The 26393-nt window shown below is 42.7% G+C and overlaps 2 protein-coding genes across 3 annotated transcripts; one reads left to right on the forward strand and one right to left on the reverse strand.

Moving 5' to 3' along the window:
* Positions 1-1350: 1350 nt before the first annotated feature.
* Positions 1351-11085, forward strand: LOC138949450 (uncharacterized). Of its 2 annotated transcripts, XM_070321284.1 has the most exons (3): positions 1351-5304; positions 7609-9764; positions 10259-11085. In XM_070321284.1, exon 1 carries the CDS (start codon positions 1376-1378, stop codon positions 4592-4594), a length of 3219 nt encoding a protein of 1072 aa, XP_070177385.1. In that variant the 5' UTR covers positions 1351-1375; the 3' UTR covers positions 4595-5304; positions 7609-9764; positions 10259-11085. The 2 variants fall into 2 exon arrangements, with proteins under 2 accessions (XP_070177385.1, XP_070177384.1); XM_070321283.1 differs by having other exon boundaries at positions 1351-9764.
* Positions 11086-23226: 12141 nt separating this feature from the next.
* On the reverse strand, positions 23227-25295 carry LOC138949451 (uncharacterized). Its single transcript, XM_070321285.1, has one exon. The coding sequence runs from the start codon at positions 25070-25072 to the stop codon at positions 23876-23878; it is 1197 nt and encodes a 398-aa protein (XP_070177386.1). The 5' UTR covers positions 25073-25295; the 3' UTR covers positions 23227-23875.
* Positions 25296-26393: the final 1098 nt, after the last annotated feature.

The following is a 26393-nucleotide window of genomic DNA, read 5'->3' on the forward strand; positions in this document are numbered from 1 at the left end:
AACAGACATCGTGAAATATGTGTTACCTCACTGTGAAGATGACCATCTGGACTCTGCACTACAACAGCTAGTGACACACGGCCTGTGGTTTGCTGCAGGGAGGATGTTACAGCGACCTGTCAGTGACGAGCGAGTCAGATGGGTGATTCAACAAGCTTGTAAACGAGCTGACGAACTGACTCTGAGAGCTCACGTGATTTATTTATGTCCCAAGAGTACACTAGACTTCTTGCTGGCAGAGGTGGTGTCACGTGACATGTGGCAGGCAGCAGGGCGTGTACTTATGCGAGGTGTCAGTGACACAACACACTGCTGGGCTTTAAAGGAAGCCTGCTGTCGGGCTGAAGGCTGGCAAGTGAAGCACTTCATTCTGCCATTCTGTACACAGGGTCACTGTAACTCTGTGCTGACAGACTTTGTAACAGAGAGTCAGTGGGGTTTCGTTGCAAAATTATTAAATTATGTGACAAACGTAGCATTGAAAGTGAGAGCTGATGGAATGTATATAAAGAGTCAATGTTTGCAGTTGGCTAGTAGCAGAAACTGTGTTGGCATACTTACTCTGTTAGAAACATGTCAAACTAACAGTCAAGAGGTTCACAGAATTTGTGACGAAAGCCCTAAAGACAAGGACATTGTGTGTAAAGTGTATTTGAGATCCTTTGGTGAGCTGCAACCTGTTCAAATGAATATAATTAGAGAGAAAGGGTTTCAATGCTTGACAGACGTGTTTGCAGTTGTAAGAGTTATCGCCACCATGGGTCATAATGCAGCTTTCATCATTCCCAAGTGTGCTGGCCACCAGCTTGAAGCTATCAAATCACAGTGTCGGTACAAATATATGAACAACAGGCTGAGCCATGAATCGGCGTCTGATCCCCGTAACTTGCTGGACATGTGGACAGTATACATGCTGGATGTAAATCCTACAACCTCTGAGACAACTGCAACAACAACCTGTGAAAGCACAGGAGAACATCTCGCCAAAGTGCTAAGGAAGATGTTCACACAGGATGTATGGTGGGCACTGGGTAAAGTGATGGAGCAAGGCCTTGACGACAGCAGCGTCACACAAAGCCTGAAACAAACCCTGCGGTATGACGACGACCAGATGATTGTGGAACACGTACTGCCACACTGCACAGACTCACAGACCGACCTGGCCGTGACAGAGCTGGTGTGTGCAGGTCAGTGGGAGTCTGTAACAAAACTCGTGCAACTCGTGGGTGACAGGAAACAGACGTGGACAGTGGGGGGAACCAGCGTGGACACAACACTGCTACACCTGGTGGCTGGAGGGAGGTGGGGGGAGGTGGGGGACATGTTACAGCGAGGTGTGGATGACGAAGAGTTCGCATGGTCAACGGACACGGCCATGCAGCGCGCAGATGATAATGCGTTTGCAGAACACATTCTGCCATTTCTCATTCAAGTTATTGACGGTAGTGGCCAGAATTTTGATTCAACCGTGGCAACAATGATTTCTAAGGGCAGGTGGATATTCGTAGAGAGAATACTGCTCCTGGATGGAAAACGACTGTGGACAGTCGATGACATCAGCATAGACAGAGAAACGCTACATCACTTGGCTGAAGGAAGATGGCGAGAGGTCGGAATCGTGTTAACACAGGGCGTTGGTAACTCACTGCACAGGTGGATGATGCACACAGCCAGTTCACATGCAAATTCAACGGATTTGATAACTTACATACTGCCTCACTGTGCTGACGACCAGCTGGACTCTGTGCTGACAACACTGGTGGAACGACGTCTGTGGCGGGCTGTAGCAGATGTTTTAAAGCGAAATGTCAGTGATTCGTGCAAACAGTCTGCCGTGTTGAAAGCATGCATGCTATGCGACTACAACGACAATGATGACAATGATGACACTGATGACATTTATTACACTGATGACACTGATGACACTGATAGTCTTGATTCTTCTTCTTCTGATGTTTGGGATGTGTACGCTGTTTATGAGCATCAGTTGCACTGTACTGATCAAGGTATGCACATCGACAACTACCTCATCATAAAGGAAATACTCGCACGCTGTGCTGACAGCCAGTTGGACTCTGTATTAAAAGCACTGGCAGATCGTGGTATGTGGCAAGCTGTAGGGGAGATGTTAAATAGATGCATCACTGACTACAAGACTACAGAACAGAAAACCTGCGAACACTGCAATTCAGCTGAATTATATTTCAACAATTATTCTGTTGCTACTACTGATAGTTCCATAGAACGACCCACCACCTTTCACTGTACAGACAATAACCTGGATCCTCTTTCACCAGGACCTATTCGAAAAGATGTCTGCATGGCTGTGAGAAATGTGGGGGGAACAGAAGTCAGTGACGCACAGAGACGTGCAAGCATCCAAACAGCGTTTCAATACGCGGATACATACTGCCTAAAACAGAGTATCTTACCTTACTATGTGTATGACAGCATTCACTCAGCACTCAAGATGTTGGCCTCACGAGAGTGTTGGTCTGCGTTAATCGAGTTGCTTCATTATTGTTGTATTGATACACTTTCAACATGGGCCCTTGGAAAAGACACCACATCAAGAGACGAAGTGTTCTGGGGCGTAGTCAAAAACCCTTGTGACGGGGTTAAAGGGCTGACACCTGCGATGTGGAGGTCGGTCACCTGGTCAGGATTACAGCGCTCCCTGAAACAACTTGAATGGGACACACCGCTGTGTGAAGTACTGCGTGATTCACTGCTCGCTATTGTAAGAGAAATATGGCTGAGCGGGCGTAGAGAGGAAGTAGATTTTCTGGACCACAGAGTCATGGACAAATCGTTTTCAACAGTAGAAAACTTACACCAGAGAGTTAAACCTGTTCTTATGGAATGTGAGACAAACATTGTGTCAGGTTTGTTGCCATGCATAAAAGGACTCAATACAGATTATACACAAAGTGGTTCTGAGAAAAGTCTTCATTTTGAACTCTGGTTCATTAAAGTTCTTGTGCTGCAGTATTACAAACGCAAGGCATGGACACAGATGACAGAGACCATTCTGATAGTTCTGACAACTGTCCCTGTTGTTCCTGACGTACACAGTGTGGCCCTCAGAGTCATGCTACGTCACAAGAGATGGGACGTCATCACACACGCGTGTCTGTCTGGTGTGTGTGAGCAAGATCGGCGACACTTGTTCCAGGCAGCTGTGAAGCAGAGACAGTGGAGCGCTGTCAAGCGGTGGGCAGACCACACACTGTATGACGATCAGCGTCTCTGGGCACTGGGGGAAGCAAGACAAGAGAAGCGGTGGGACGTCTACTTAAAGCTGGCTGACCATGGACTCAGTGAGTGGGAGCGGGTGGGTGTCCTCTTCCGTGTGGCCATGCACGCAGACTGGAAGCTGCTTCGTCACATGCTGAACACTGTGACCGATGTGTCAGACATGATAGACCTTCTCAGAATTACACCTGGAGTATTGTCAAAACTCGGAGCAAGGCTATATGAACAACGAATGAATCAATTGAGCTCGTTTGAGAAATCTGTAGAAAAAGACACAAACGCACTGAAGACACTGAAGACGATGGCAAAGCGAAGAAAGTGGTGGGTTGTTCTGCACAACATCCGTCACAAACCCAACCTGCAACACGTGCGTCGTGCACTGAAAGCTGCTGTGTCCAGTGAAGTGTGGCACGTGGTGATGCAGCTGGTGAGACTGGAGACTGATGTCACACGGCGAGACTCGCTGTTCCGTGACATGGTCAGACTGCGGCAGTGGGCTGTGTGTAGAGAGCTGCTAGAGCAAGGCGTCAGTCAACAGCTGTGTTTAGAACATATCTCTGAACTCATAGAGCACTCTCAGTGGACGCTGGTTGCTATGGTGATGGGATGTGCAATTGATGATGCAACCAGGAAAAAGATCATGCATCGAGCTATGATGATGAGAGAAGGCAGCGTAGTGTGGGAGTGTATCAACAAGTTGCAAACCCGTCTGTCTGTTGAGGAACGTGAGGACATGTTCCAACTCGCATTCAACCGTGAGGTGTGGCAGGCAGTGAAACCGCTGATAGAGGAAAAAGACGAGACTGGAATCAGACATCGTGACATCGCTCTGCTGGAAGCCATTGAGCAGCACCAGTGGGATGTGGTGGATCACTGCCAACGTCACCACGCTGACATCAACATGAAGGACGATGACGACCACACGCCGATACACAGAGCGGCCAGGAAAGAGGACTGGGAGGCAGTGAAGGAGCTGACAGTGAGAGATGGTGATCCTAACCTGTTAGACTTTAATGACCGGTCTGTGTTGCAAAGGGCGATAAGAGCAAAACAGTGGAACCTTGCGAAGTTGTTGATTCAGTACCATGGGGACATCCATCAAGTTGCACGACAAGGGTCAACACCACCACACATGTTATTTGACGATCGTCATTACGATACACGCACACCGCTACAGATGCTGATTGACGCACGTCAGGGGGAAGTAATCGAGTCCACACTCATGTGGTGTCCTGACCAGTGGAAAGGGGTCAATAAAAAAAAGAGAAACAGTTTTCCATGCTGTGTGTTTATCTGGCTGGTCCAACACCCTCTTCTACCTGTTAGCCAGGAAGGTTGACCCTTTAGCTGCGACATGGGAAGGACATACAGCATTGTGTTACGCTGTGCTGTGCAAAGGCTGTCCACAGAGGATGGTGGCAGAATGCATCAGTTTAGGCCTCACCACCCACCAGCCACCCATTACTGATAATCCATGGCCATGGCATCACCCACGTTCTTGGGAATCAGTTGATGTGATATCTATGGAAACGCACATGTTAAGATGCCCCCTTGGTCTGGCCGTGATGCGAGGCCTGCCTGTAGTTGAACAAATGCTGTATGAGTCAGGGGCGTGTTCCAACAGACAGCTGTTTCACATGAAAGCCCATCTAGACGAACTCACAAACAATGCTTCAATGAAAGAGACGAAATTGCAAGAAGATTTTCTAGCTGTGTTAAAACACTTTAAAAGCAAGAAGGTTAATTATCGTGATAATTCATTTGAGAAGAACTTAATGAAACAGTCAGCTGACTACTTGCGGGAGATGTGCAGCACACCTCGCAGTCTGGTGTCCACGTGTCGCCTGACGATCTCACACTGCCTCACACTCAGCAAGACGCGTCACAGAGATATTGCACAGCTCCCCCTGTCGCCCAGGATGAAGGACTACTTGAAGTTCTCTGATCTCACGGATCCACGCTACCCTGACCTGTGGACGTGAACATCAACACCAACCTCCCGTCATTCTTCTGCTGCCCGTTGCTATACATTGTTGGGAGACGAAGGAGGTACTGCTGAATAAGGCTGCTTCTGCAGTGTGCTCTTAAAAGCCATGATAAACTGCTTTGGGACATGTAGGCTGTACTTTGTGACATGCAGGCTGTGCTTTGTGACATGTAGGCTGTGCTTTGTGACATGTAGGTAGTACTGTGAGACATGCAGGCTGTGCTATGAGACATGTATGCTTTGTTTTGTGACATGCAGGCTGTGCTTCGTGACATGTAGGTAGTACTATGAGACATGCAGGCTGTGCTATGAGACATGTATGATGTGCTTTGTGACATGTAGGTAGTACAATCAGACATGCAGGCTGTACAATGAGACATGTAGGCTGTGCCTTGAGACATGTAGGCTGTGCTATGAGACATGTAGGATGTGCCTTGAGACATGTAGGCTGTGCCTTGAGACATGTAGGTAGTACAATGAGACATGCAGGCTGTGCTATGAGACATGTATGATGTGCTTTGTGACATGTAGGTAGTACAATCAGACATGTAGGCTGTGCTATGAGACATGTAGGATGTGCCTTGAGACATGTAGGCTGTGCTATGAGACATGTAGGCTGTGCTATGAGACATGCAGGCTGTACTATGAGACATGCAGGCTGTACTATGAGACATGTAGGCTGTACTATGAGACATGCAGGCTGTGCTATGAGACATGTAGGCTGTGCTATGAGACATGTAGGCTGTACTATGAGACATGTAGGCTGTACAATTCCAAAGATCGCTTTTGTGATGAAACGAATTTGTTTTAGAGTTTGCTGTCCAGAAACCCGTCAAAATAAATGTGAAAGGACAAAAATTAGGAGCAGAGTGATAAGATAGGAATACAGAGACATATTTCTTGGGACTTGACCCTTGCAGGTAGGTGGACTGAAAGTAGTGTGTGAACAGAACAGAACCAATTCTGTCTGTTTATCATCGCATGAAAGCAGGAAAGAGATCGTCGCCAGACTGAATTACAATAACATTAACATGCTTCCATTTGAAACTTCTCGGTCTTCATCGTGGATTGACGCCCTCCCAAACAAATTATTTTCATCACAAAAGCTATCTTTGGAATTGACTGACCTAGTCCGGAAGAATTCATGCATCAACTTACGTCACGTATTCGACGTCATCACTTCGCATACCTTATGGTCTCGGTATTTCGTTGGCCTTCATATTTCCTACTTGTAAAATGACCCTCAAAGCTTACCGAGACAAGTTGAGGTTGTATCAATGCGCCTCGCCAGCAGGTGGTTAATGGCTTTTTTAGCGAGTGGTTATCAACAATTGTAATTCAATCAAGTTGGCGTTTTAATGAAACAGATCCTGTGATTGGTCAGAATGCCCCAACTCATTAAAATTTACCGGTCATTAATTGTTGATAACCACTCGCTAAAAAAAGCCATTAACCACCTGCTGGCGAGGCGCATTGATACAACCTCAACTAGTCTTGGTTAGCTTTGAGGGTCATTTTGTACAAATCCATTACATTTGCAGATAAGCCATTGACCCATTATCTGTGACGCATTAAATGTAACTTTAAAATAAAAGGTTGATCCATTCATGTTTATGATACATAAATTTCTGAGTAGGAATTTAAATGCTGGCATCGAATATTGCTTGATGATAGTTTTACTGTGATACATTTCCCTACTGAATGCGCTGATCTGTATGATTTACGAGTGAGGCATTTTGGCACCTCTATTTTGAAACATATTTTTATGGAGACCAGCTCTACAGCTCTCTTTGGATTTTCAAGGGAGTTTGGCCTTTATTTTAAGATTTTAATTTTAAAGATCCTTGACACGTAGGGTTTCGACTTAACTCTTGTGTTCCCTTCGGGTAATGTTCCTGACTTTGTTTTTTGAAATTGGTTTAATTCAAATGTGTGTACTGTTAAACTTGTGGGGTCCTGATTTAGCCTATATGATCCGCTGGACCCAAAAAGCAACAACAACTAACTTACTAACTAACTTACACACGATGTGAGTCATGACGTACTATTGATGATTTGAATTTTTTGTGGTAATGGTGTTCCTGTTCTTTTTGCTTCACACAATGTTATAGATAATGTATTTTGCTTGTATTTCAACAACGTGGCACGTGTTCTCGTGTAATCATTGACAGGTCCAAGGTAAAACGGCTCTTTGACATATTATGTTTGTATAAAATGATGAAGTTGCTCTGTGTTTTTTGTTGAAGGTACAGTTTGCTTTGAGACCAACTCGTGAAGTACGGACTTTGAAAACACTATTTTCAATGTTTTCCCCACACGCATTCGCCTTCTACTACTAAGTATACTTTGATTTTGTTTTTCGGCAGATAATCGCCAGGAGAGAAAACCGAATGTAATGAAATGCAAGGAACCTCCTGAAGAGTGGGGGGTCTCTTGTTTGTGCAAATTTGTTTTAGCATCATGGCCAGTGACACAAAGAAAGCCCGTTATGACGTCAGCAGACCTTACTGACCCTGACCTGTTCGACAGAGGAAAAGTGCAGACACAGGCTGAGATCAGTTGGTACACATCACTGTGGAGGGATTTGAACCCCGCAGCTGTAATGTTATCCCCTTGCTGTTTGCTACGCGACTTTTAATGATGAAGTGTATATACCTTAGAGCTGTGGTCGTTGAACATCACAATGCTGTCTTTTGATCCTGGCCATGCGGTTATTGTTCCTCGTATACATTTCGTTGCGTCCTTTGTTACATTCAGTATCGTATTGACTGAAAGTATGAACGACGGCGGAAGTCAAGTTTGTCGCCAAATGTGTGTGTGTGTGTGTGTGTGTGTGTGTGTGTGTGTGTGTGTGTGTGTGTGTGTGTGTGTGTGTGTGTGTGTGTGTGTTTGTGTGTGTGTGGGTGTGTGTGTGGGTGTGTGTGTGTGTGTGTGTGTGTGTGACTGTGTGTGTGTGTGTGTGTTCCAGTGCATTCGACTGTCATCGCTTCGACGTTGATGTGACTGCTTGTGTAATTGGTGGAATGTTTAATTACACTGCATCTTTCTTGTTTTGTTTTAAGAAGAAATGACTCAATACCTTTCTGTATAAAAGCTGGTGTTGATGGATCATGTTTTACCTCTGTCATAAATTAAGGCAGGTTTTGTTTGTTGTGCATTCTTATTAATGTTACGCCAAATGTATCTGTACTATATATTTTACATTAACATATCAATTTGTCAATCATTTAAATGTTTCCAGTACACTAGGTTTACAAATGTACTGTCGCATATGTCAATAATGTCGCACTTCAATGCTATTTAACCCCATTATTGGTCTTAAATTGGTTAACTACTTGATTGGTCAATGTGTCTGTACGAGGTATGATCCAAACAAAATGATCAAATGTGATTTTCGCAGAGACCGTTTGGCGTATCTGGCCCAAATTACCGCAGTTATTAGAACTGCTCTCCTCCGACATCGATGCAGAGTCACAAGTGTCTAAGCCAATCAGAAGTTGCCTTAAGGTGGCCTTATTTGGGGTTGCTTTTCAGCTCTGATTTGACGGCTACATTTTGTTGTTTTTTGTTGTTTGTTCGAGTGATGCACTGGGTTTTGGTGAACTCGTTGCTTTATAAATGTGTTTGATACAGGCATGATTAACCAGAATTTTGTTTTGCAAAGACAACGGTTTTCATATTCAGGATTGCCAAAGCAATTTGTTTTTTACACAAGGTTTAGATTTTGTCCTGCTCGTTTGTGTTATTGTTCTTCCCAAAAAAGAGTTGAAAATTTTTGGTTAACATTTTATTAAAATACGTTGTTTTAGCTCACACAGGGACAGAAATCATAACGTTTGCTTTTGAATCCCTTTGACAATGTTGGTTTGATAGATACATGTTCACTTTGCATCAATGCTGCAATTAATTACTTCTTGATTTAGTAACAATCATGATTGAATAACAAGGATCCCGCGGCAAATGTAGCAGCTCTTTTTTTTCATTATTAGTACATGTAGGAACAATGTGTAAGTCAGTGGATAGATGCATCCCATGTACTGCAAGTGAATAACGGAACTTGGTTTTTTTTCTACTTTTGATTCGTGGACCTCTGCTAACGTCAGTATGTATTTCTTCTTTGTTTCGTATTTGTTTCTTTGATAATGTTGTCACATTTGTGGTGAATAACTACTTTTGATTAGAGCTTCTAGTTTTTGTTATTTTTAGTTGAAACTGAATTGTATATAAGTCATAATGTACCAGATTAATTTCCCTGAAATATAAACGTTGACATATTAATAACCGATGTGAATTTAAGTGACTATATGTTCAAACAACTCAAACAAAATAATAATTGCGCCGTGTTTCGTATCTTTTCTAAATAATGAGTACTTATATCATTTCATTCAAGTGGTCTATGCTGTCAAATGTAATTAACGTGGCTAACTGACACACTATTCCGATCAAATATTTCTTTCACAGGGCTCACGAGACCGCCGCTGAGATTAAGGTAACCTTTAATTCGACCAGACAAAAACGTCAGGTACCAATTTTGTTTGTTTGTTTGCTTAACGCCCAGCCGACCACGAAGGGCCATATCAGGGCGGTGCTGCTTTTACATATAACGTGCGCCACACACAAGACAGAAGTCGAAGCACAGGCTTCATGTCTCACCCAGTCACATTATTCTGACACCGGACCAACCAGTCCTAGCACTAACCCCATAATGCCAGACGCCAGGCGGAGCAGCCACTAGATTGCCAATGTTAAAGTCTTAGGTATGACCCGGCCGGGGTTCGAACCCACGACCTCCCGATCACGGGGCGGACGCCTTACCAACTGTGTGAATGGTGCTATACTGAATGAAAGAGTGTGACATGAAGTTCTTGTACATCATTGTAAAGAGTGTGAATGACGTTTTAGTTTAGATGTCAAGCGCTTAGAGCAAGCCTTTTTAACGAAAGTTTTTGATTTAGCGCTATATAAATGTTCTTCTTATTATTATTATTACCACTAGGCCAACCGTGCCGGTATCAGGTACCAATTACAGAAAATCTACGAATATTCAGAATATGCATAACTCGGCAACTTTGACATACAGATAGAAATTGCAATCAATGATATATTCAGGGGAGGTTACTGTATCTGGCTATCTTGCGTACTTCTTGTGTTATGCCATCCCGACTGATGCAGGTGTCAACTGCATTATTTAATAACTATAATAAATTGTTGAGGAGTGCCACTACAAAACAGCTCTCCATTATTTGATAAATATGATACAATGTTGAGAAGTTCCACTACAAAAAAGCTCTGCATTATTTAATACATATACTATAATGTTGAGGAGTGCCACTACAAAATAGCTCTACATTCTAGCAATCATCCAATTATTTTTTTTTATAAAAATGTATTTTAGTTTTAGTACAAAAGCGTCGCATTTTTTTCTTCAGAGTTTTGTCCTTTCGTTTTGTCGTTCATAATGTTCTAAAATTCAAACAATGGCAGAAATGTGGTATTATTTTTCGAATTGTAAACACACTTTTGGAGGGAAAAGTCACATACGTATGTTATTTCCAACGGCATTTTAGATAAGGTAGTGGATTAAAATATTGCATATGAGCAAATTTGACTCATACAAGCTTGTGGCTAGATGTTGAGTTCCATCAACATCGGAATTTGTTTAAAAAGTTTGTTGCAAAAAGAACGCGGTCTGAGCCATCATTAATGATTTGAAAGAACACATTTTTCATACAGTCATAGAAAATGCAAACCGAGAGAAAAGCATGGTGTGAAGTGCTTACTGGTAATTAGCGTGGTTGATTAATGCAGTGTATATTTTGTTAATAAACTGTGCCATATATTCAGTTGGTGTGTGTGTGTGTGTGTGTGTGTGTGTGTGTGTGTGTGTGTGTGTGTGTGTGTGTGTGTGTGTGTGTGTATAAGGAGCCAGCTAGGGACAGGTACATTGATTTAGTGTAAATGGTGCAGCAGAATGGAAAAACAATTAAAAGTAATATCTTTGAGAAAACAAACCCACCACAACAATGCATAAACGATTTCAAATTAATACAGTTCCATTTTGTTCACGGTCATTAAAAACAGTTAAAAACACTGATTATTTATAACATTCCTGCTAAGTTTCACCTTTGAGTAGTATAAAACCACTACACTTTTAACACAACATAATCATAACTTACTCTAAAATAATACAATGTTCTAATTCAAACAGGTTTGAGTTATTCCCTGTAAAATCCATACCTTGTAAATGTGGTAAAGGTGCACATATTTCTGACACAATGAATGGCCAAAGTCCAATGTTCTATACAGGGTGGGCCATAAAAAGTGTCCACATTTAATTTGTTAATATTTTTCCTGTAAAGTGATATTTTCTTTTCTGTTTCAGATAGAATTTGAGACAAGCATCTTAGAATTCTTTTAAAGCCTGAATGGATCGCATTCCAGTACAGGAAAGGACCAAAATCGTTGAACTTTACTTTGCTACCAATTCTGTGGTTCTCGCCCAGCGCGCTTTTCGGAGAGAGTTCCCTGGCACACACTGTCCATGTGCGAGAACTGTGAAGCGCCTCGTGAATAAATTCAGGAACACTGGTCGACCACTATGTCCTTTATTGTTATCTGCGAGACTACCAGTGTTCCACAGAATTGGTAGCAAAGTAAAGTTCAACGATTTTGGTCCTTTCCTGTACTGGAATGCGATCCATTCAGGCTTTAAAAGAATTCTAAGATGCTTGTCTCAAATTCTATCTGAAACGGAAAAGAAAATATCACTTTACAGGAAAAATATTAACAAATTAAATGTGGACACTTTGTATGGCCCACCCTGTATATTAGTGACAAAACTGCTCAGCTTGTAATCTGATCAAAACGTGACAGGTGCAGATTGGCTAAACTCAATAGAAAATACAACTCCCAGTTAATACAATTACAAATAAAGCATGCACCATGAGATTCATGTTATACATACACTACGACTCACAGTGATAACATTACAAATAAAGCATGCTACACAAGACTCATATTTTACAACATAGGGTTCACAGCTAGGCTGCCTGGATTTTGTCAACAAACCGGTCAGACGTGTCACTATCAAGAACAACTAAACACAATTTTTTTTTATCAGGACAACACTGTCCTAGCTCCAAACGTTATTCAACCTGTTGACACTGTCTCCGCCTGAACATGACAAGACCAGCAGTTTTGACTGTTCAGTTGAAGGGAAGTAACCCACTCGATCTGTCCTTTCGATCCTAAACAAACTGCCTATAGCAAGACGTTTAACTCCCTTTCTCCTGCAAGGGTTTGCTTAGTTTCAGGAGAACAAAAGTAAAGCTCACACTAGTTCTTTTTAACGCGTTGTTTTCAGACACGGCAGACACGAATATGTTGTAAACATTTTGAGTTGCCCCCCCCCTCTCTCGTTTCCTAAATCAAATACCATATTTCAGGACACTTTTAGTGAGAGGGGGGGGAGGGGGGGCTGATATGTCTTTGGACATATCATACACAGTACAAATGACAGAGTTGACGAATTTGTCTATCGCGTTCATACCTCCAGCAAATGTCTGCTAGTGCTCAGATTTGCCTAAAACTTTCGCAAATACTGATATAACCATTATTGGCCCTGCATGCAACGTCACACATTTTTGGCATAACACCCTGAATTAATATGAATATTTTTTAAGTTATTTTTGGAAATGTTACGTAACTTTACCTGTATTGCTAATATATTCACAAAAAGTTATGGTGATCTTTATTCACCTATTGGTCATGTTTTCTGGAAGTTTGAAACGTTTTCATTGAGACATTTAGGATATTTTGAACTTTCAGTGGATGACCCCCTAAAAATGACTGCAAAACGTGCTCTTTTGGGCCTTTCGAACTGTTAACCCCTACCTCATTTGAAAACAGATTGTATCAAGACTAATCAAGTTAGGTGCACAAATGAAACTGTTTTTGAATGGAAATTGAATGGCATTTCTATCGATATGCAGAATTGTTTCTTATCAGCAAATTCTGAATTTGTACAGATTTTAAAATACGGGATTAGGGTTTTTGTCAGGTCGATTTTGGGGGTACCCTGACTTCGGCGGCGGTCACGTGATACCTAATACAGAAATCTTTAATCCGAAAAGTGTGCAAGGTAGCCAAGTGAAGGGCCTTTAATGGCATATACAGTTTGAATAAAATGACACGTGAATGAATGTTTTAGTTGGGGTACGAAAATGGGTGCAATAATTTGTTTGCTCAGTTTAGATACTAACGCACATCTTTCCAATCAAGATAATGTGGTTCAATTTATACATAGTTGTATTTTTCACCATTACAAAATTCATAACAAATGAAACATCACTAACTTTCAAAACAATCTTAATTTCTAAGGTATGAAAAATGCATGCTTCAATAAACTTACAAAATCTGTATACAACCGGGCATTCAAAAAAGAAAGTGATCAATACAAGGTAAGATCCAAACAAAATGATCAAATGTGATTTTTGCAGAGACTGTTTGGCGTATCTGGCTCACAATACCGCAGTCATTAGAACTACTCTCCTCCTACATCGATGCGAAGTCACAAGTGCCTGAGCCAATCAGAAGAGGCCTTAAGGTGGCCTTATTTGGGGTTGTTTTTGAGCTCTGTTTGACGGCGTTTTTTAGGTCAAAATATGAAAATCATGCAAAGGTGACATGCGATTCATTCCGTGGTGGAGGGTCACATATGTCCCTGTAACGATTATGGTGTACATATCTTTTCAATGATTATTGAAACTATCTTTGGTTTCATTTGTTCCTTGAAAAAGTATAAAACTTTATAATTGTGTAGCATAAATAAATGCTGTGGTTTATTCTTGTTTATTCTTCAAACAAATCATGATGTTCCCATCCACTTTTCATTGAACACTGCTTTTGATTCATGTTGATCCTGTTACTACAATGTTTATATGCCACACTTGTGCCACTTGTCCATACTGTCGTCGTTGCTATAATCATGTATCCCTTGTCATGTACATAATTCAGTTTTAGTTTGTTGGGACACTTACCTTTGTAGCTCTGATGACTCACCCTTTTGTTCTGATGCAAATGTTGCTGATTACTCGCGTTGTCTTTGTAACAGTTAACTTTACATTACATTCACTTTACATTACATTTACTTCACATTACATTTTTCTGTCAAACTTCCTGGTACCATTTTGATCGATCTGTGTCTACTATGTAAAATACTGTACATTGTTTATTGTTTGTGTGTAATGCTGTTCACCAGGTTTGTTTGTTTGTTTGTTTGCTTAACGCCCAGCCGACCACGAAGGGCCATATCAGGGCGGTGCTGCTTTGACATATAACGTGCGCCACACACAAGACAGAAGTCGAAGCACAGGCTTCATGTCTCACCCAGTCACATTATTCTGACACCGGACCAACCAGTCCTAGCACTAACCCCATAATGCCAGACGCCAGGCGGAGCAGCCACTAGATTGCCAATTTTAAAGTCTTATGTATGACCCAGCCGGGGTTCGAACCCACGACCTCCCGATCACGGGGCGGACGCCTTACCACTAGGCCAACCGTGCCGGTGTTCACCAGGTTCGCTTTTCAGAAGCAATCTCATTTTGTTATGTAGCCTCCGTGATCACACACATGAAGTGTCAAGTTCGACTTGCATGAGGTGTTGCAGTTGACCGGTTTTCTGTTTGTTTCATTGAACGTGTGCCGGGTCGAATTACACGAAAACAATCTTTGCCCCATTCTTGTTTGTGTCAAGATATTGCAGTTTATTCCCTGTTTCAATAATTTTGTGTGAGTTGACCTTCGTGTTTGATTAAGCTAGTATTAATGCAGTTTGTATTTCGGCTATGATGTGTCACACTTGTGCAAGTAAACTTGTATCATATTATATTTACACATTGGTTATCACGATTTCTCTGTTGTATCGACACTAGACTGAGAGTCATCCTTTGCAGTGATAATGTCAATGCTACAAATAGCGATTTACTTTATTTGCCAGACTGACGAGCCAATGAAACTTCGACAGTATATGTATAAATCATTTATCGGTAGACATGCAAAGTCATGAATTTTGTGGGCATAAGTGAAGAATCCCATGACGAGTTTAACAACTTGTCCCGAAGCATTGCGTCACATCTGAACAAATATCTGTAACGATCCAACATTTTGCTCGAAGTCTCTCTAGTATGTCGGCAAATTATTCTAAAAGTTTGAAAGCAATCCACCAAGTCATTGCTAAAGTACAGCGCATTTTGTTATGACACCCCTAAAACATGACGCAAAAAGTTCCGTTTTTGACCGCTCTTTGAATCAAGCTGTTCAGGGTAGATCATTGATTTGACTTTCTTCTTGTATGTAAAAGCGGTAAAGGTTTGCCTATTGTGATTTTTTTCGAATTTTAATGGGGCCCTTCCGTTTTTGTCTGGTCGATTTTGAGGGTACGCTTATTTGAGCGGCGGTCACGTGATCCCTGTAAAATATATCTTTAATCCAAAAAGTGATCCTGATAGTCCAGTGAACGGCCTTAACTGGCAACATAAAGTGTTCATGAAATTACACTGGAATTAATGCTTTAATGTGGTTGCGAAATTTGTTGCAATAATTGTTTTGCCAAGTTTAGGTGAGCGCAAGGCTTTAGCTGTCTGCAGCCAAAGTGTCCATTGTTGCTCGCTGCGCCGCGCTATAAACGTAACGTGACCTGCTTACCTACGGTACCTGCTCGAGGAGAGCTTATCACGTTAGTTACCTGTTCCCTGTAAACCTTTTCGGGACACTGCTCGATAAAGTGAGTTTCTTGCCTTTGTTGACGTTTTCCTCTCATATCATGTCTGGTCCCAGGGCGCTCATCATGTGTTCTTGTTTTGGTGCGAGCGTGTACGTATTTTTGTCAGGCCTGAAAGTGGCGAGTATTTTGCTCGCCATGGCGAGTAGAAACATGTAAATGGCGAGTAGGATTGTTAATCTACTCGCCAAATGCGAGTAAAGTTGCTGAAACACATTGTTGGTTTGGCGAGAAAATATTGGCTGTCTGGCTCGTTAATTATGAGAAGTACTAGCCAACGGCCAGTGCCTCATTTTGTGGACTTTCGGCACTGTGTGTGTGTGTGTGTTCATCTGTGTGTGTGTGTGTGTGTGTGTGTGTGTGTGTGTGTGTGTGTGTGTGTGTATGCACGAGCATGTGTGTTTGCATGCAATTACATGTGAATGTACATACTTATATGCGGATGCGTACAAAAGGCACTGAGGAGTCCAGGGTTAACCTGTCAGGTGACCTAGGCCCTGTTTGAAAGAGAAAGAAAAAAAGAATCAAAGAGATCGGACACCGATTGACGAAAAAGATAGATTTCGCTAATAGTTTGCGTGTGATATTTTCAGACTGTGATGAAACAAGTATGACAAAAAATGAGAAAAAAATCGGACAGATTTTATGCTACCAATGTTTGAAAATGACGACATGCCAAGATTAAGATAAACGAGGGTTGGGTAGTTGAATGGGGTTTCTGCCCGATCAGTTACAACCACAAGACTTACTTTAGAATTGGTATTAATCCCTGGTTTACGCGTGTGGTAATGATGTGTTTCTGTTTGAATTATTGTTATGTGTCTTTCCGATATGGCTGGAAATAGCCTAATCACGTGAGTATTTTGTTGGCTAAACTAAGATCAATTTATCAATTCCCATGACGATAATTCCTAACGCATCCATGTGATGTCAACCAAAAAATAACACAATGCCAAGCAGAGTCCCTGCAATCACATATCCAAACATTAAACGAATTGATTCTGATGAACGCAACATTACCCCAATCTTGAAACATTGCATCAGAAGAGGTAAAAATTATCGTACTCTGAAAAATATGCATGTTGTGTTATTTGTAAGCACTGTTTTAAAATGTTCATTATCTGCCATATCTAAAAATAGATAAAAGTGTACCATCAGGAAGTTTAACACGAGAAAGTTCTAGTAAAATCTTTTGCATTAAGACGTAACCGTGCGTGCGTGTGTAAGTGTATGCTATGTATACATTTTTGGATTCAGACGATACAAAAGAACACAATACAATCATCATATAATCTGTTAGCTAAAATTCGAGTTTAACTTTAATTTTAATGAGCAAACTAAATAACTAAATTCAAAGCTTCCGAGCAAAAATGCAATCCCATAGTCCGCCTTCACCATCACCACCACCACCACCAACCTCGTCTCGATTCCTGGCCTATCTGAAAACATTACACTAAGTCTTAACTAAATGTAAAAACAGCATCTACACCTATGCAATATAAAATTAGCAATCATGGGTTTTCTTCATTCGTGTTTTATCTCCACCACATATGACTACTGTGCAAATGTGTGTTCATCTGGGTGTGTGTATGCACGAGCATGTGAATGTACATAATTATGTAAAAACAGCATCTACTTACACCTATGCAATATAAAATGAGTAATCATCGGTTTTCTTCATTCGTGTTTCATCTCCACCACATATGACTACTGTGCAAATGTGTGTTCATCTGGGTGTGTGTATGCACGAGCATTTGTGTTTGCATGCAATCACATGTGGATGTACATAATTATATGCGGCTGCGTTCAAAAGGCACTGAGGGGCCAAGGGTTAGCCTGGCAGGTGACCTAGGCCCTGTTTTAAAGAGAAAGAAAGATAGATTTCGCTAATAGTTTGCGTGTGATATTTTTAGACTGTGATGAAACAAGCATGACAAAAACGAGAAGAAACAAAATCGGACAGATTTTATGCTACCAATGTTTGAAAATGACGACATGCCAAGATTAAGATAAACGAGGGTTGGGTAGTTGAATGGGGTTTCTGCCCGATCAGTTACAACCACAAGACCTACTTTGGAAATGTATTAATCCCTGGTTTACCTGTGTTGTAATGATGTGTTTCTGTTTGAATTATTGTAATGTGCCTTTCCGACAGGGTTGGAAATAGCGTAATCACATGATTAATTTTCTTGGCTAAAATAAGAAACCGCCTGGCAACTCGCCCGGCTGGCCAGTGAAAATGATGGTCAAACGCAACACTGTTGGTGGTATTATCGAGTTGTAAAGCCATATAAACACGGCAGATCAACGGTGGTATGTACCGAGCCAGTAACATTTCTACCGGCGGATCAGTTGCTTTGTAAGGGGGGGTGCACTTTGAATCGAAAGTGAATGTGATGGGCGCGAAGCGCCCGAATGTGCTAGGGGGGTCCGGGGGCATGCCCCCCCGGAAAATTTTTGGCCCAAAGAAGCAAAATGGTGCCATCTGGTGCCATTTGAACTTAGAAATGGTCATAAAATCAGCTTTCCAATTTTTTTTGTTGTTTTGCTGGAGGGGGGTGCACCTGCACCCTGTGCACCCCCCCCCCCCCTCGTCCGCCCCTGACCGGGCTAGCGACTTTCTTGAAGGTACTCGCCCGGCTTACGAGTACATTTTGTTTTAGATTCGGCCATCCCTGAGAAGTAAGTGCATCAAAACTACAACATGCACGCGAACGAAGAACGGACGTGCGTCTTTGTTATATTTGCCAGGCATGACACAAATCAATGTTTATTTTGCAAGGTAATGCAAGTGACGGCCTATAATAAGATTGCGGATGTTGATTCAAGGACGCTTTTTTTTTTTGTTTTTTAATTTGCCAAGCACATTATGTGGGGCGTTTAAAGGCACAGTAAGCCTCCCGTAAACCATCACAAATACTGTCAGGCTTTTACACACAGTACAAACACCATTTTCCGTTGTCGTCTGTCATATGAGCGTTGATGCGTTGAGCTGTCGTTATGCGCCATACATGGCCCAGCTCATCCGGCTTCAGCGTGTTTTTATATCGGAGTGATCCTTCTCCTAGACTGGTGGCTTTACAGTGCTGTCGAGTCCAGTCTACCCGGCTATTTGGCCATAGCTGGCTGGTTTGTTTATCTGAGGTGACCTTCCCCAGGGCTGGAACTTAAAATGCGGCTCTTGATCGCATGATGCTCCCGTCATTGGACACCTGGGGTATTTCTTGTAACAGTGCCACCTGTTACCCCGCCCCATCCTGTTGGAAGCACCGCCAGTAGGTCCGCGACTGCTTATTCGTCCTGGCAACCTGGCTTATTTCGCAGCTAACCTCCATATCTGAAGGCCATCACACTATCCGCCACCTGTGAACGCGCCTGGTTGGGGGTGGTCGCCCCTACTGTCCCAGGGAAACACCATTTCATTTTAACACTCACCGGTTGAGAACATCCTAGGTGCCCTCCGTAAAGAGCGAGTAATTTTCAAAGAATTTATTTTTGCGTGGTTTATCTTACCCCTGAGTCACGGGAACCCGTGTGATCCAGTTTCCCTTTTTTCACAATGTTGTCGTCAGTTAGTAATTTGAATGCGACTCGATGTGAGCTTATCTGCAATAGCACGTTATTATATACCTCTGACTATGCACGAAACAAACGGCTGTGGTTCACAAGAACTCTAGCGATGGCTTTTGACTGTTCAAAGGAACTGGCGATAGGCATAAACCGTCGTCTGCTACGAGAACCACGATCTTGCGTGACCCTGCTTCCGGGGTTTTCTTTTTTCAAACTTTCAAAACTTCGAATTGTACTGATCTTGTCTTGATGAAAAAAGAATTATTTTATGATTTAAGAATGTTTGTGTAACACGCTGTCATTTATTATTTAGATTTTAAAAGTTGGGTCAAGCGCCAAAACGCACCACGGTCCGATTGTCTCTGAGACAATCCGCAAAACTAATTCTTTAAACATTGTTCGCTCTTTACGTAGGGCACCTAGGATGTTCCCGTTTGGTGAGCGTTCCAATGGAAGGGTGTTTGTACTGTGTGTAAAAGCATGACAGTATCTGTGATGGTTTACGGGAGGCTTACTGTGCCTTTAACAAGTGTCCACCCCTTTTTTTGTTATGCATCGTGGTGAATAGAGCTTCAAAAAGGATTCTTTCGCGGCGCATAATGCATGTCAGTGTGTGAAGCGCTGCACCCGTCAATACAACCCTGATGTGTGCATAGCACCAAGGTCCCGGCAAACACGCTGTGACGTCAAACAAACATCAATTTTCTTTGCTGCAACTTACTCTCAAAACATGACGTCATTCTTTCTTTCTGTAAAGGCTCTGACAGCAATCAAGCATGGGTTGAAGTCATCAAGTTTTGTATATGATGAACGTCTGATTACCTTGAAACAAGTCGCGTACAGCGATATCAAAACATTGAGTCACTCTGTCAGTCGAAATTAAGAGATTGAAAAGGAACCCACTGGATGATATCATCAGAATGAATCAGTTCTGTGCTGGCCGAAACCCTGCCATTAAGACAGCCATGCATGACTCGATGAAACATATATTTTAATTTCTGAGCGCACTTTCAATTCAAACACAATATATGTAAATATTTTTGGATTCAGGAAATAATACATTACATAATACAATGTAATTGTTTTTGAATGTTTTATTGCAATTTCAATTTCAAGAAGAAAAAAAACCTCATAAACAAAAACGAATTATCTGTACACCGAAATGCAACACCTTCGTCTGGACCGTGCATACCCAATGTTTAAAGTAAACCCTCATCGTGTTGGAAAATTCAAACGACTTCTGATGCAAATGAATGATATTTCAATATTTCAAAAACAACTCATGTTAACCTGGTATGTCACAGCAAGCCATGTACATGCAACGTTCTTTCTGTGTGTGTTTTAGCTGGTATGACACAGCAAGCCATGTACATGCATAGTTATTTCTGTGTGTGTTTCAGCTGGTATGACACAGCAAGCCATGTACATATAGTGTTCTTTCTGTGTGTGTTTCAGCTGGTATGACACAGCAAGCCATGTACATGTAGTGTTATTTATGTGTGTGTTTCAGCTGGTATGACACAGCAAGCTGTGTACATGTAGTGTTCTTTCTGTGTGTGTTTCAGCTGGTATGACACAGCAAGCCATGTACATGTGGTGTTATTTCTGTGTGTGTTTCAGTTGGTATGACACAGCAAGCCATGTACATGTAGTGTTCTTTCTGTGTGTGTTTCAGCTGGTATGACACAGCAAGCCATGTACATGCCTAGTTCTTTCTGTGTGTGTTTCAGCTGGTATGACACAGCAAGCCATTTACATGTAGTGTTCGTTCTGTGTGTGTGTTTCAGCTGGTATGACACAGCAAGCCATGTACATGTAGTGTTCTGTGTGTGTTTCAGCTGGTATGACACAACAAGCCATGTACATATAGTGTTCTTTCTGTGTGTGTTTCAGCTGGTATGACACAGCAAGCCATGTACATATAGTGTTCTTTCTGTGTGTGTTTCACTTGATATGACACAGCAAGCCATGTACATGTAGTTTTCTTTCTGTGTGTGTTTCAGCTGGTATGACACAGCAAGCCGTGTACATGTAGTGTTCTTTCTGTGTGTGTTTCAGCTGGTATGACACAGCAAGCCATGTACATGTAGTGTTATGTCTGTGTGTGTTTCAGCTGGTATGACACAGCAAGCCGTGTACATGTAGTGTTCTTTCTCTGTGTGTTTCAGCTGGTATGACACAGCAAGCCATGTACATGTAGTGTTATTTCTGTGTGTGTTTCAGCTGGTATGACACAGCAAGCCATGTACATGTAGTGTTCTTTCTGTGTGTGTTTTATTTGGTATGACACAGCAAGCCATGTACATGTAGTGTTATTTCTGTGTGTGTTTCAGCCGGTATGACACAGCAAGCCATGTACATGCATAGTTCTTTCTGTGTGTGTTTCAGCTGGTATGACACAGCAAGCCATGTACATGTAGTGTTCTTTCTGTGTGTGTTTCAGCTGGTATGACACAGCAAGCCGTGTACATGTAGTGTTATTTCTGTGTGTGTTTCAGCTGGTATGACACAGCAAGCCGTGTACATGAGGTGTTCTTTCTGTGTGTGTTTCAGCTGGTATGACACAGCAAGCCATGTACATGTAGTGTTCTTTCTGTGTGCGTTTCACTTGGTATGACACAGCAAGCCATGTACATGTAGTGTTCTTTCTGTGTGTGTTTCAGCTGGTATGACACAGCAAGCCATGTACATAAGAAAGAACCATATGGACCAAATGCTAGTATCCTTCTGTAAAAAAGTTTTTGAGTTCGAGTCCGAGTTCGAGTTAAAACAGACACAGACTGCGTGTGCGTGTATGTGAAACGTATTTCTCTCCACCGTTTGCCCTTAGCTTTAACCAGGTAGTATATTGCTCTATACAGTCTCTGCTTTAGCACTAAATGGTAATCCGACTGACTATGTTTCCGGTTTCCGGTGTGTGACCCAGAAGGGGACGTGAGGCAGAACTGACATGCAACTATGTCTGAAGTTCCAAGTGTGCGTGCAGCCCAACACCATACTCGAAGCTTTTGTTTTAGGCAAAAAAAAAAAATTGTCTGTTTCTGGTAACATGGCTAAAAAAAATAGGGTCGGTAGGTCGGGATTTTATTTTTTTTTTATTTTTAATTTTTTTTTTTTTACCCCAAATGTAGACCAATAAAACTAACTTTAAAAATCGCGCAAAGAGACTGGATTCACTATACATAGAGACAAGACACTCAACACATTTACAAATCGTCAGCGGACTTTCGTTTTCACACGTTTTTGTTGTTCATTTTCTCACCCTGTCCTTTACCACCAAAAAAATATAAAAACATTTTGAGTTTGGAAAAAAAAAGTTTAGGGTCGGCGCCGAAATTTAGGGTCGGTCGGGTGACCAGAAACAGACAATTTTTTTTTTTTGGCCTTAGCACAAATAACACGATAGCGTTGACATTTTGATGTGGGAAGCAAATTAAGGTCACTCGTTAGCCATTATCTCAAGTTGCCACGATGTTTCCCTCTCGTCCTCGTTTCTCTCCCTCTTGCTTTTCCCCCTTTCTCACTCTTTTTTCCTGAGTCCTACTCTCTCTTTCTCTCTCTCTCTCTGTCTCTCTCTTGATACATCTCGAAAGAGATCGACCAATTCTCCATCACAAATAACTCCAGAAGATTTTAATCAACACTTTATTTCGTTCGCAGAGAAACTGAACGCCTGTCTCACGCAGAATGAGTCCTTTGATATTGATGTCTCTCTCGAAAAATTAAAAACATTTTGTGGACGAAAGTTGACTCAAAACAAAACGTTTTCTATTCCACTAATTACTGTCCACGAGGTTGGAAAACTGATAGAACAGATGGCGAATAAAAAGTCAATGGGTCCCGATAAGATTCCTGTCCGGTTGCTCAAACTTGCTTTACCATACATAATTGATTCACTGACTTATGTCCACAACCTTGGCATACAACAAAACGTTTTCCCCTCTATTTTAAAATGTGCCAAGGTAGTGCCACTCCCAAAAAGCAAGGATCTTACGGACCCTAACAACTTTCGACCAATTTCCCTCTTACCTGTTTTATCTAAGCCTTTGGAGAAGCATATTCAGAAATATTTACTGGAATATATGGAACGAATGAATTTGTTTCATCCATTTCAGTCTGGATTTCGCTCTAAGCATTCATGCCACACTGTTCTCAGCTCTTTATGTGAAACTTGGTTATCAGCTATTAATGAGTCCGAAGTAACAGGAGCGTTATTCCAGGACTTTAAAAAAAGCCTTTGACCTTGTAGACCACTCCTTATTATTAAAGAAATTACAATGCTACTTAAAAGATGGCTCTGCTTGTGCCTTCTTCGAATCATATCTTTCAAAACGGACACAATATGTATTGATCAACTGTAAAACTTCGGCGAACAGCATGAACTGACCACTGGTTCGGACGAAGCGCGCACCAAACACCTCCCCCGCCTGGTCATTGTACACGTTGGAGTCGGACGTGACGAAGAAACGGTAGCTGTCTGCCTTGGCGTGGGAAGGAGGGAGGGCGGCAGTGGCGGTGGCGTTGGAAGGGGGGAGGGCGGCATTGGCGGTGGCGTTGGCGTTGGAAGGGGGAAGGGCGGCGGTGGCGGTGGTGACGTTGTAGAGGGGACTGGCGGGGTCAAGACTCTGCAGAAAGCGCAGCACGGTGTGGCCGTGGGCCGTGGTGTGCCGCCTCTCAGAATCCCGCAACATCTCGGAGTTGCTGGCGAAGCGTACGTGCGCACACAGAAGTCTGTGGTCCGGGGAGGGTTTGGCTAAGGCGAGCACAGACTGCAGAGCGCGGGCCACACGCGGGGCCGGTCTGAACAGCTGGTGGAAGATCCGCGCGAAGATCTGGTCGTTGGTGAGGGGCCGCATCCACTGCAACTGTTTCTCGTACAGCGCGTTCTTCTTCAGCAGGGTGAAGTAGTCCAGGTTGGCCTTGAAGAGAGCCACGCGTGCTGTGAACACCTCGCTGAAGTTGACGGACGGCATGCTGTTGTAGAACGCCCCGTAGTCGAGCCTGCTGTACATCTTGGCGTCAGACTTCAAGTCCAGTGAGTCGGGCAAATCCCAGGGCACCTCAGCGGGCAACAGGAACTCGCTGAGCGGGCACGGGATGTCGAGGATCCTTATCCCGAACCGCCGATTGGTCAGGTTAGCGATGACGTAAGCAATTATGATTCCCCTGAGCCGGTCGGCCCAGCCGCCGCATACCCCCTTGCAGTAGTAGATCATGTATCGGTCTGTGGCCAGAGGGGGCTGTGGCTGCTTTGCCCCCGCTGTCACGTTGTCTTCCTTGTGGGTCCCTTGTGACGGTTTACTCAGCGTTTTGACGTTGTCTTTGTTGTGGGTCTCTTGTGACGGTTTACTCAGCGTTTTGACGATGTCTTTGTTGTGGGTCCCTTGTGACGGTTTACCCAGCGCTGTGACGTTGTCTTCCTTGTGGGTCTCTTGTGACGGAGTTCCCTTTATGACGGCATTGTGTGGTGACGCCATGTGTCGCAGCACTGTGACGGAGGCTCTAGGTGCCGGTGCCGGTGCTTTTGCTGGTGCAACGTGTTGTGCGGGAGGAAAGAGCGTCCACAACTGGGTGTGATAGATCACTGTCAGTGCCGATAGCACAAGGAACAGGCTGGCCAGCTGAAACACACATATAAAGAAAACTACATGCACATGGTTTGCTGTGTCATACCAGCTGAAACACACACATAAAGAACACTATATGTACATGGCTTGCTGTGTCATACCAGCTGAAACACACACAGAAAGAACACTACATGTACATGGCTTGCTGTGTCATACCAGCTGAAACACACACAGAAAGAACACTACATGTACATGGCTTGCTGTGTCATACCAGCTGAAACACACACAGAAAGAACACTACATGTACATGGCTTGCTGTGTCATACCAGCTGAAACACACACAGACAGAACACTACATGCACATGGCTTGCTGTGTCATACCAGCTGAAACACACACAGACAGAACACTACATGTACATGGCTTGCTGGGTCATACCAGCTGAAACACACACAGACAGAACACTACATGTACATGGCTTGCTGTGTCATACCAGCTGAAACACACACATAAAGAACACTATATGTACATGGCTTGCTGTGTCATACCAGCTGAAACACACACAGAAAGAACACTATATGTACACGGCTTGCTGTGTCATACCAGCTGAAACACACACAGAAAGAACACTACATGTACATGGCTTGCTGTGTCATACCAACTGAAACACACACAGAAAAAAACACCACATGTACATGGCTTGCTGTGTCATACCAGCTGAAACGCACACAGAAAGAACTATACACATGGATTGCTGTGACATACCAAGTGAAACACACACAGAAAGAACACTACATGTACATGGCTTACTTTTTTTTTTCTTTTTTTTTCTTTACAGATTGTGTCTGGACATAGTGTGACTCTTAAAGGCACCTTTTACCCTGATGCCACACAGGTTAGACGTGGGGTTTTCGTATTGAGTTTTTCTTACATACAATAGCCTGTTTAAAATTATCGGCTTAACCCTGATCCTTTGTAAGCGATGTCTACAAGCTTTTCACAAACAAAGGAAAGCTAAAGAACACATTTAAACAGGCAGATTTGATCGATCTGAGAAATGTGCAATTTGACACTCTCCTGGACATCGACATTGAGAGTTTAGAAGACATCAGCGTCATTCAAGCGTCAAGACAAGTCACCAACTGGGCAAAGGGGGCCTCCGTGTGCACGTGCAGGGGAAAATGTAACACAGCTAAATGCAAGTGCAAGCGAGCAGCAGTACCCTGCTCTACA

This window comes from Littorina saxatilis, linkage group LG15 (assembly GCF_037325665.1).
Source record: "Littorina saxatilis isolate snail1 linkage group LG15, US_GU_Lsax_2.0, whole genome shotgun sequence".
Taxonomy (NCBI): Eukaryota; Metazoa; Mollusca; class Gastropoda; order Littorinimorpha; family Littorinidae; genus Littorina; species Littorina saxatilis.

Excerpts from the sequence above, each read along its gene's own strand:
- LOC138949451 (XM_070321285.1), bottom strand. The coding sequence starts at position 25,072 with ATGGCGTCACCACACAATGCCGTCATAAAGGGAACTCCGTCACAAGAG.
- LOC138949450 (XM_070321283.1), top strand. The coding sequence starts at position 1,376 with ATGCAGCGCGCAGATGATAATGCGTTTGCAGAACACATTCTGCCATTT.